The 11,616-nt window shown below is 37.4% G+C and overlaps 2 protein-coding genes across 2 annotated transcripts; both read right to left on the bottom strand.

Moving 5' to 3' along the window:
* Positions 1–1,701: 1,701 nt before the first annotated feature.
* Positions 1,702–2,794, bottom strand: LOC137955081 (senescence-specific cysteine protease SAG39-like). The gene is made up of 2 exons (XM_068801954.1): positions 2,371–2,794; positions 1,702–2,294 (listed from the first exon to the last, which is right to left on the bottom strand). Exons 1-2 carry the CDS (start codon positions 2,792–2,794, stop codon positions 1,702–1,704), a joined length of 1,017 nt encoding a protein of 338 aa, XP_068658055.1.
* Positions 2,795–9,334: 6,540 nt separating this feature from the next.
* LOC137955080 (senescence-specific cysteine protease SAG39-like) lies at positions 9,335–10,427 on the bottom strand. The gene is made up of 2 exons (XM_068801953.1): positions 10,004–10,427; positions 9,335–9,927 (listed from the first exon to the last, which is right to left on the bottom strand). The coding sequence occupies exons 1-2, from the start codon at positions 10,425–10,427 to the stop codon at positions 9,335–9,337; spliced, it is 1,017 nt and encodes a 338-aa protein (XP_068658054.1).
* Between the last annotated feature and the right edge of the window lie 1,189 nt (positions 10,428–11,616).

Raw genomic sequence — 11,616 nt, 5'->3', positions numbered from 1 at the left:
TACCACCCATAGGTAGAAAGCCCACTCGTCGTATACCTATAGCAAAATCATTTTTTTGTTACGAAATATATTTTTAATATTTTATTTCCCTGTACACATATTAATGAATTCATACACATATTTCTTAAAATTTGAATGAAAAAATGAATTTTTTCTGTTAAATGAAACCTATTAGTGATCAAATTTAAATTTCACCAACGAGCAACTCATATTTTTTAGGCATGGAAATTTGATAGCCAAAATAAAACCCTGATGATGGTCAGCATCATCAACTTTGATCAATGATCCAAATCAAAGGAACTCAATCAATAGTTAACTGATGGACAAAGTTGAAGCTCCTAACGGTCAAAGGAGGTTTGGTTGAACAATTCATCAATTTCAGAAAATCATTTGGTCAAAATCTAGATCACTTATCGAGATCAAAACCCAATTGATGATCAAGATGAAGTTGATGATGCCGAGCCACTACCAAAATTAAATTAGAGGAAAATGCCACTTAAGTGTCACACAAGCAAGGGCGTAGGCACATAAGAAACAGGTTATACCACTAGGAGCTTCACATTATATAACATGGTCTACATCATCCTACACATGGTAGAAAACTTGACTTCGTCATCTCATATTGCAAACTCAAGGAGTGAAGACTTGACTTCGTCCGTGTCACAATCTCGTGGAGTGAAGACCACATGTCGCAATCTCACCAACAGAAGACTTAGAAAACATAGATAGAAGGAAAGAAAGGTGGGGTGGTTCAACGGTACCTCGCCCCTCTATAAATAGTGAGTTTCCTCTAACTTAAGAAGAATCTCTAAGAGGAAGAAGAAATCCTATACGTCCAGTCGTTGGAGCATTGATACACTACTAAACTTTTGCTCAATAAAACATCCAGAAGCGAAAAGAAAGAAAAAAAAGAAAAAAAATTAATCTCCAGAAAAAAAAGGTTCTATTAACAACAAAATTATTTTCACCAAAAAAAAGTATTTTTATGGCTGAAATTAGACTGATGGAAATCTTTCGCTAAAAGGGCAAGAATTTATAATTTGTTACAAAAACTATTTTTTTTCTAACAAATATTTTCTCACCGCTATTAGTATGAGCCACATACCTTAGGTAGAAATTTTTTTCCTCTAAAAAAAAAAGAAATAATTAGCAACAAAATTCACATTTTTGCTAAAAAAATGTAGCCTATTAGCTACAAAAATATTTTCCCAACTAAAGTTTGATATTTTATTTTTCAAACACATTTCTTAATATTTGGTGGAAATTTTCAAATTTCTTCGAGAAAATAACTCTATTAGCAGCAAAAACAATCACCAGAAAATAACTCATATTTTTTTTCATAAATATATTTTTAATATTTTGCGCTATAATTAAATTTCATAGGCAAATGTAGCTTATTAGTGGCGAAAAAATATCGAGAAATAACTTGTATTTTTGGTCTGTTTCATCAACATATTTCTTAGTATTTAACCAAAAAATGAACTAAGAGAGGGAAGGATTGGATCAACTGTGAGCTCCAAAGCGTCCAAATCCTCAAAGGGAGTCTTTCGTTCACGATTTTTCAGAGTACAGGAACATAAGAGAAGGTATAGAACATGATTGCATTTCTGCGTGGAACATAACAAACCTGAGACTTATATAAAACAAACTGAAGCGGGTATAAGAGGGCAACATAAAAGCGAAATATTACATTTTCCTCTTCTAAGCTGTTGGATAGGAGGCATCCATGGCAATCCCACATAGACCCTCTTTGGCATCGACATTCCTCTGCATCCTAATATATCCCTCTTCTCCCCAACTTGAGCCCCATGAGTTCTTCACTAACCAATACATGGTTCCATCACTCGTAGTCCCATAACCAACCACTGTGACCCCGTGGTCTAGACTCGTCCCACATGGACCAGTAAAGACACCGCCGGAATAAAGCTGGAACGGAGATCCACCAGCATCAATGGCAACGGAGACTGGCTGCTTAGCAGCCGCTTTCAGCAGAGCACTCTCACTATTCGCAGGCACATCCTCAAAACCACTGATCTTGGCGGCAGACGATGCCTCCTTCTTGGAGTTGCATTTGCCATCGACCCCCTCGTAGGGGTAAGTAGTTTCAGTTGCAAGTCCACCGTTGTGAAGAATGAACTTGAAGGCATCGTCCATGAGACCGCCGTTACAACCTTGGTCCACACCTCTGGTATCACAGTCCACTAATTCCTGCTCCGATAGAGAAACCAGTTTACCTGTGCTGAGCTTGGTTGCTCCTTCCATTGCTGCAACAGCCGAGAACGCCCAGCAGCATCCTGTTTGGAAAATTTAGTAAGATGTGAACGAGTAGGTAACAACTATACCTTCACTTGCAAACAAAGAGTAGCTTACCGCATTGGCCTTGGTCCTTGACGGGTGTGACCGCACCTTTCTTCCTCCAGTCTACTGTAGATGGCACTGCCGTCACATTTTCGTACCTGAAGAGCGACGAACTTGTATCTCTTAAGGAAGGCCTGAACCCGTTACGAGACGCCCTGAATTCTTCGTTCGTGAGGTCTGCAAATTCATTCACGCTGAGCCTGTAAGTGTTACCACCATCGCTGTTGAATGCTTCTACCAACTGCACATTTTCAGCAAATATCTTAAATCGTCTCTCCTTTTCGGCAGTGTCCTTGTATACTCGCCCATATTTAGCAATCCATTCTTCGTGCCTCTTCACCATGGATGCTTCAGGCAATGTGCGAGACAGGCCTGGGGAAACCCAGACCACCAAAATTAGGAAAGCTACGAGGGCATAGAGCTTTGTTGGTGCCATCGCCGACTACTCCTGCTGTTTAGGTTGGATTAGAAGGTGGGATTATGTCCTCTGCTGCTGCTACAACTCCCTAAAAGAGACGTTTATATAGATTCTCTGTAGCCTTATTATTTGATTGTTGTTTTGGCCTGGATTTGAAGAGGAAGACTAACGTGCCGGAGCAACTGTATTAATTTGAACGTCTATGCATGTCATATTTAATTTTTTACATCAACCACCCAACATGTCGTGAACGATGCTTCACCGTCTTCCCTCTCTTCTACACTGCTTGTCCACAATAGAATCAGCTTCACTTATTATCCGAACGTGTTCAGTGTGTTGGGTGCATGGACATGATTTGCCGAGTGAACCCATGGTACGCGCGAGGTGACTCAGTTTTCCAAGCAATTGCATCGGTGTCCGACTTTCCGGGGTCAGAACCCCCACACCCACAGAATCAGTTGGGCCAGGATTGGTGTCGGATTAGTTCCTGGTTCGGGATCCGATTCCATGATCCAGCTCACTGGATGTAGGTAAAAATGGAGGGGGCATCGAGTCGAGTCGAGCTGAGCTCGAACCTGCATATGTTCGAGATAAACTTATTTAAATATTTCAAACTCGAGCTTGAGCCGAACCCAACCTCAAGCCTAAAATTTTAATCGAACTCGAACTCAATAATTTCAACCGAACGAATTCGAGGTCCAACCTACATTTAAAACTTTGTATAAAATACATGTCTATTAAACTGTGTATAAAATTATGCATAAATTTACTAAAATTGGGCATGACCTCTACATAAAATTGGACATAACCTCTGTACATAAACCCAATATAAATTTGTCTATACGCTATGCATAAAATTCTTCAAAAAAAAAAAAAAAAAAAAAAAACTGCATAATATTATGCATAAAATTTATTCAATAATCAAACACAAAATTGCCAACTACAATATCAATATCAATTTACAATCACCCAAAAAAAAAAAAACTATAAATCCAGTATAAATTTATAAACTATAGCTATTTCTCTTCGTGCCAGAAAATAATATACTGAGTCCCCATTTGCATGAGCAAAATCTCCACCTATGACAAAACCAAAAGAATAAAACTTATTATTGTCTGATGAAAAAAATTCTTCCACTACTAATTACTTAATGTAGTCAAATATATTAAAATTACCGAGATGAGAAAAAAATGAAAAATCAAGTAACTGGTAGCATTATCTCCATAGTCTACTTTTCATGTTGTAATCACAAAACATAAAAAATTATTCAAAAGTAGATAACTTTTTTATTTTTCTTAACACCGTGAAGAGCCCGAACACAATCACCCCCACAAATCAAAACTTGAATTATATTTGGTGCCATGGAAAAACGATATGGGTCTATTACTCTACCACCAGACTAAAGGTAAAATCTGAAGCTATTGTAGATATGGGAATTAATGAGATGTCTGCTCCCATCTTAGATAATACCCAAAATTTCAAATTATTCACTTTCCACCATTCTACAACATCAAAATCATATTGTGAAGTTTTCTCACAAATATACATTTCTTTTTCCAAAACGATTTTCCAATTCTGATAGTGGCGAATTCACTACTTCCACTTGTTTCACATAAGTCATTAACTTTGACCAACCTGACCTCGATGAAGACTGTGACCTACAACTTGTGGAAAGTCTTGTAGAGCTAATACTTGAAGCAATCCCTTCATTACTTATCTCCACATTATATATGGATAGATATTCATCATAAATCTCATATAAGGTCCATTGAACTAAGTTTATATTTATTGTATCTTCCTCCTCATAATAAATCTCAGAAAAAAACATATTTTGATCAATCTTAATTTGACACTTGTATCCAAAATTGAAGCAACAACAATCAACAAATTGCATTCACCCCAGTACTTCTCAAAATTTTATTTCATTCTACTAACCATTGTCTTAATGAAAATTCAAACCTTCTTTTACCCTATATCCCTCATTAAGGTACAAATTAGAAGTAGTGTAGTCACTCCCTGAAATTATATTAGTGACTACGTTTAAAACTTCTAGAATCTCACACACCATTTCAACCTTTTTCCATTCATGAAGACTTGGCAGACAATCATAAGTTGGTCCTCTATCTTGAAATCTAGGAAATGCATCTTTGAATTTTAATGCAAAAGATAACATGTCATAAGTGGAGTCCCAATGAGTTGGACAATAAATAACCAACCTTTTTGTACCTAGTTGTAGTTGTTGCACAATTTCAGAAAAAGTGCGAAGTCTAGCCTTAGACAAATTTATGAATTTGACACTCTCACGCACATTCTCAATGATATCCTTAATTTGGAAAAGACCATCTTGGACTAATAAGTTCAGAATATGAGCACAACTACGCACATGAAATAACTTTCCTCCACAAACCAATCTCCTATTTCTTGAAAAATCATCTTTCGAAACTCTCAGACAAACATTATTATATGCATCCAACTAAGATATTAAATAATTTATTTTTTATTTCTCAATCTTTCAAACACTTGTAAATAGCATATGCTATGTTAACACCACAACGAGGAAGAGGAAGATGCACAAAACTCAAGACTCATTTTTGTAACTTCCAATTACCATCAATAAAAAGTCATGTAATAACCATGTATTCAATCTTTTGATTTTGGGACTTCCTAAGATCCGTGGTAAGACTAATCTTGTTAATCTCATTTAATAAAGTTTTCGATTTCTTTTTCTATGCCTCGTACACCTCCTTACACTCCTTCTTAATGGTCTTACGAGGTATTTTTCATAATTCACATTTGTCATTTTCATTAAAAAATTAAATCTCTCCTCTTCTACTATCATGAATGGATGCTCATGCATAAGAATACAATGAGCAATGAGTGCTCTCATTCCAACTTAATCATATTTGCCTCCTAAATCCATAAAAGGAAGGCTAGATGGACTTTGATTAACATTAGACCCCACTGATAAAAAAAACTTATGGTTTTTTGTTTTCTCATTGAAAGTTTTCTTTTACGACAACATTTCAAATGTCAACTCATATTTGTGTTCACTCCTCTACAAATAATACTTAAATTGGTTTTACAATGAACACATTGAGCCCTTTTTGTACCATCTATAAGTGAAACTTCTTTGAATTCAGACCACACATGAGACTTTTTCTTTGTCATTTTGAACTTTGGAGAGAGTCACCTTCTTCTGAATTTAGGGTATCTTCATCTAGGCTCACTTCTGTTACATTCGTAATTCTAGGTGGATATGACTCTGGTGGAGTTGAGTCATTATTTATGGCCACACTAGAACTGGTGTTAACTACTGATGTCAATTGAGTAGGAGGTGCTGACATTCTTACTTCTATAAAAAAAAATTAAAAATTGAAAACATAAAGAAGAAAAACAATCCAAACAACAAAGATAAATCCAAAAAAGAACAAGTGAATTCTAAAAGGGTTGCTCCGACCAAGAAAGAAAAGGGCCAGCACCTTTTTAAATCATGTCTATCTGAGAAGCTTTTTCGCGTCTCTCTCCTCGAGGTATTGTTTGAGTCTTGGTTAAAACTTAGACATGAGAGAAATTCTTCCTCAGTGAGAGCTTTTAATAAGGTAGATGTGCATACCCTTCTCCTTACATAATATTAATTTACATAAAATCAGGCCAAACAGTTTGACCCCAAATCTAATGCACTACTAAGTATGTGACAAGCTCTCACATCAACTCAAAGCTTCGTGTTAAAGGCAAAAAACAACTTTACCATTCCAAAGTTGCGGTTTAAGTTGCACATTAACAAGTAATTTTAGGAATGGGACGATTTTAGTAATAGAAAATACTCATTGACAACCAGCTATTATCTAACAGTCTAATTAAGAAATGACTACGTATAAAGGAGGGTGTTACTACAGAGACACACTCAAATATCAACAATTTTCTCGAGTACTCGGTCAAATCTCTGAGAGGGATTAGAGCAACCTTTCATCCAACTAACAATAATGGCTGAATCTCCTTTAATAACAAAGGGGGAGTGGAAATTTTGGCCCCATGAAGAAGAAACCCCTCCCACAGTAGACTTACTTGGAAGGAGATTGCGACATGGGCGACAAAAAATATGTAAAAATAAATAAAATTTAATATAAAAATAGAGAAAATGATAATAAAGATCATATTAACCACTCATTGCCATTGGAGAGTCGGACTCGAAGATGTCGCACACCAATTTCTTCACAGTCGGAAATGGAGAATGGGGAAATTTTTGAACGGAGGGCTATTTCTCCCTTTCGCCATTTCTCCTTTTCGCCAATCATGTAGAAATTTAGGTTTTTGAACATCTAGTTGATTGGAGAAGACTTACCTGTCTATTCCGTGGCTTCCTTTGGCAACATCCAGATCCGGCAAAGCAAGGAAGGAACTGTAGAAGTTCAAGATCATGGTGGCTGAAATAGGAAACGATTCTGAATACCTGGATGCTATCAAGAGAAAATCGCATTCTAGATATTTTGAATCACCTATTTCTCCAAGATATGCTCGAAATCGAAAACCTTCATATCTTGGAAATGAATATAGGAGAGATTTTGCCGTTCATCCTGAGTTCTGACTGGAGATGGGGAGGTTTCGTTCCGACTGGGGTGGAGAGGAAAGGTTCCGGTCATTCGGCGTCCTTTGATCCCGAGTCCCGATCTCGTTTAAGTAAACGAGCCGGTTCGCAAGCTCGTGAATTGAATCGAGCCTCGTTCGGTTACTGCTCGTTTACTTAAACGAGTCAAAAACCCGTTCTCGAATTCAATTTGAGATCAGGTTATTTCGAATCGAATGAGCCAAAACCGAGCCGAGCTGAGCTCGCGCTATTTGTGAATCGGCTCGGTTTGATACCACCCATAGGTAGAAAGCCCACTCGTCGTATACCTATAGCAAAATCATTTTTTTGTTACGAAATATATTTTTAATATTTTATTTCCCTGTACACATATTAATGAATTCATACACATATTTCTTAAAATTTGAATGAAAAAATGAATTTTTTCTGTTAAATGAAACCTATTAGTGATCAAATTTAAATTTCACCAACGAGCAACTCATATTTTTTAGGCATGGAAATTTGATAGCCAAATTAAAACCCTGATGATGGTCAGCATCATCAACTTTGATCAATGATCCAAATCAAAGGAACTCAATCAATAGTTAACTGATGGACAAAGTTGAAGCTCCTAACGGTCAAAGGAGGTTTGGTTGAACAATTCATCAATTTCAGAAAATCATTTGGTCAAAATCTAGATCACTTATCGAGATCAAAACCCAATTGATGATCAAGATGAAGTTGATGATGCCGAGCCACTACCAAAATTAAATTAGAGGAAAATGCCACTTAAGTGTCACACAAGCAAGGGCGTAGGCACATAAGAAACAGGTTATACCACTAGGAGCTTCACATTATATAACATGGTCTACATCATCCTACACATGGTAGAAAACTTGACTTCGTCATCTCATATTGCAAACTCAAGGAGTGAAGACTTGACTTCGTCCGTGTCACAATCTCGTGGAGTGAAGACCACATGTCGCAATCTCACCAACAGAAGACTTAGAAAACATAGATAGAAGGAAAGAAAGGTGGGGTGGTTCAACGGTACCTCGCCCCTCTATAAATAGTGAGTTTCCTCTAACTTAAGAAGAATCTCTAAGAGGAAGAAGAAATCCTATACGTCCAGTCGTTGGAGCATTGATACACTACTAAACTTTTGCTCAATAAAACATCCAGAAGCGAAAAGAAAGAAAAAAAAGAAAAAAAATTAATCTCCAGAAAAAAAAGGTTCTATTAACAACAAAATTATTTTCACCAAAAAAAAGTATTTTTATGGCTGAAATTAGACTGATGGAAATCTTTCGCTAAAAGGGCAAGAATTTATAATTTGTTACAAAAACTATTTTTTTTCTAACAAATATTTTCTCACCGCTATTAGTATGAGCCACATACCTTAGGTAGAAATTTTTTTCCTCTAAAAAAAAAAGAAATAATTAGCAACAAAATTCACATTTTTGCTAAAAAAATGTAGCCTATTAGCTACAAAAATATTTTCCCAACTAAAGTTTGATATTTTATTTTTCAAACACATTTCTTAATATTTGGTGGAAATTTTCAAATTTCTTCGAGAAAATAACTCTATTAGCAGCAAAAACAATCACCAGAAAATAACTCATATTTTTTTTCATAAATATATTTTTAATATTTTGCGCTATAATTAAATTTCATAGGCAAATGTAGCTTATTAGTGGCGAAAAAATATCGAGAAATAACTTGTATTTTTGGTCTGTTTCATCAACATATTTCTTAGTATTTAACCAAAAAATGAACTAAGAGAGGGAAGGATTGGATCAACTGTGAGCTCCAAAGCGTCCAAATCCTCAAAGGGAGTCTTTCGTTCACGATTTTTCAGAGTACAGGAACATAAGAGAAGGTATAGAACATGATTGCATTTCTGCGTGGAACATAACAAACCTGAGACTTATATAAAACAAACTGAAGCGGGTATAAGAGGGCAACATAAAAGCGAAATATTACATTTTCCTCTTCTAAGCTGTTGGATAGGAGGCATCCATGGCAATCCCACATAGACCCTCTTTGGCATCGACATTCCTCTGCATCCTAATATATCCCTCTTCTCCCCAACTTGAGCCCCATGAGTTCTTCACTAACCAATACATGGTTCCATCACTCGTAGTCCCATAACCAACCACTGTGACCCCGTGGTCTAGACTCGTCCCACATGGACCAGTAAAGACACCGCCGGAATAAAGCTGGAACGGAGATCCACCAGCATCAATGGCAACGGAGACTGGCTGCTTAGCAGCCGCTTTCAGCAGAGCACTCTCACTATTCGCAGGCACATCCTCAAAACCACTGATCTTGGCGGCAGACGATGCCTCCTTCTTGGAGTTGCATTTGCCATCGACCCCCTCGTAGGGGTAAGTAGTTTCAGTTGCAAGTCCACCGTTGTGAAGAATGAACTTGAAGGCATCGTCCATGAGACCGCCGTTACAACCTTGGTCCACACCTCTGGTATCACAGTCCACTAATTCCTGCTCCGATAGAGAAACCAGTTTACCTGTGCTGAGCTTGGTTGCTCCTTCCATTGCTGCAACAGCCGAGAACGCCCAGCAGCATCCTGTTTGGAAAATTTAGTAAGATGTGAACGAGTAGGTAACAACTATACCTTCACTTGCAAACAAAGAGTAGCTTACCGCATTGGCCTTGGTCCTTGACGGGTGTGACCGCACCTTTCTTCCTCCAGTCTACTGTAGATGGCACTGCCGTCACATTTTCGTACCTGAAGAGCGACGAACTTGTATCTCTTAAGGAAGGCCTGAACCCGTTACGAGACGCCCTGAATTCTTCGTTCGTGAGGTCTGCAAATTCATTCACGCTGAGCCTGTAAGTGTTACCACCATCGCTGTTGAATGCTTCTACCAACTGCACATTTTCAGCAAATATCTTAAATCGTCTCTCCTTTTCGGCAGTGTCCTTGTATACTCGCCCATATTTAGCAATCCATTCTTCGTGCCTCTTCACCATGGATGCTTCAGGCAATGTGCGAGACAGGCCTGGGGAAACCCAGACCACCAAAATTAGGAAAGCTACGAGGGCATAGAGCTTTGTTGGTGCCATCGCCGACTACTCCTGCTGTTTAGGTTGGATTAGAAGGTGGGATTATGTCCTCTGCTGCTGCTACAACTCCCTAAAAGAGACGTTTATATAGATTCTCTGTAGCCTTATTATTTGATTGTTGTTTTGGCCTGGATTTGAAGAGGAAGACTAACGTGCCGGAGCAACTGTATTAATTTGAACGTCTATGCATGTCATATTTAATTTTTTACATCAACCACCCAACATGTCGTGAACGATGCTTCACCGTCTTCCCTCTCTTCTACACTGCTTGTCCACAATAGAATCAGCTTCACTTATTATCCGAACGTGTTCAGTGTGTTGGGTGCATGGACATGATTTGCCGAGTGAACCCATGGTACGCGCGAGGTGACTCAGTTTTCCAAGCAATTGCATCGGTGTCCGACTTTCCGGGGTCAGAACCCCCACACCCACAGAATCAGTTGGGCCAGGATTGGTGTCGGATTAGTTCCTGGTTCGGGATCCGATTCCATGATCCAGCTCACTGGATGTAGGTAAAAATGGAGGGGGCATCGAGTCGAGTCGAGCTGAGCTCGAACCTGCATATGTTCGAGATAAACTTATTTAAATATTTCAAACTCGAGCTTGAGCCGAACCCAACCTCAAGCCTAAAATTTTAATCGAACTCGAACTCAATAATTTCAACCGAACGAATTCGAGGTCCAACCTACATTTAAAACTTTGTATAAAATACATGTCTATTAAACTGTGTATAAAATTATGCATAAATTTACTAAAATTGGGCATGACCTCTACATAAAATTGGACATAACCTCTGTACATAAACCCAATATAAATTTGTCTATACGCTATGCATAAAATTCTTCAAAAAAAAAAAAAAAAAAACTGCATAATATTATGCATAAAATTTATTCAATAATCAAACACAAAATTGCCAACTACAATATCAATATCAATTTACAATCACCCAAAAAAAAAAAAACTATAAATCCAGTATAAATTTATAAACTATAGCTATTTCTCTTCGTGCCAGAAAATAATATACTGAGTCCCCATTTGCATGAGCAAAATCTCCACCTATGACAAAACCAAAAGAATAAAACTTATTATTGTCTGATGAAAAAAATTCTTCCACTACTAATTACTTAATGTAGTCAAATATATTAAAATTACCGAGATGAGAAAAAAATGAAAAATCAAGTAACTGGTA

Source organism: Aristolochia californica, unplaced genomic scaffold (genome assembly GCF_029961685.1).
Source record: "Aristolochia californica isolate CCGP_79_NKW_82.1479 unplaced genomic scaffold, dmAriCali1.0.hap1 SCAF_2, whole genome shotgun sequence".
Taxonomy (NCBI): Eukaryota; Viridiplantae; Streptophyta; class Magnoliopsida; order Piperales; family Aristolochiaceae; genus Aristolochia; species Aristolochia californica.
The sequence above is the reverse complement of the archived record's forward strand: the minus strand, read 5'-3'. Positions and strand labels throughout refer to the sequence as shown.

What these genes read in the sequence shown, in the direction of transcription:
- LOC137955081 (XM_068801954.1), bottom strand. Translation starts at nt 2,794, where the DNA reads ATGGCACCAACAAAGCTCTATGCCCTCGTAGCTTTCCTAATTTTGGTG. An exon ending in CAAGGACCAAGGCCAATGCG is followed by an intron (nt 2,295 to 2,370) that starts GTAAGCTACTCT and finishes TTTTCCAAACAG; the next exon opens with GATGCTGCTGGGCGTTCTCG.
- LOC137955080 (XM_068801953.1), bottom strand. Translation starts at nt 10,427, where the DNA reads ATGGCACCAACAAAGCTCTATGCCCTCGTAGCTTTCCTAATTTTGGTG. An exon ending in CAAGGACCAAGGCCAATGCG is followed by an intron (nt 9,928 to 10,003) that starts GTAAGCTACTCT and finishes TTTTCCAAACAG; the next exon opens with GATGCTGCTGGGCGTTCTCG.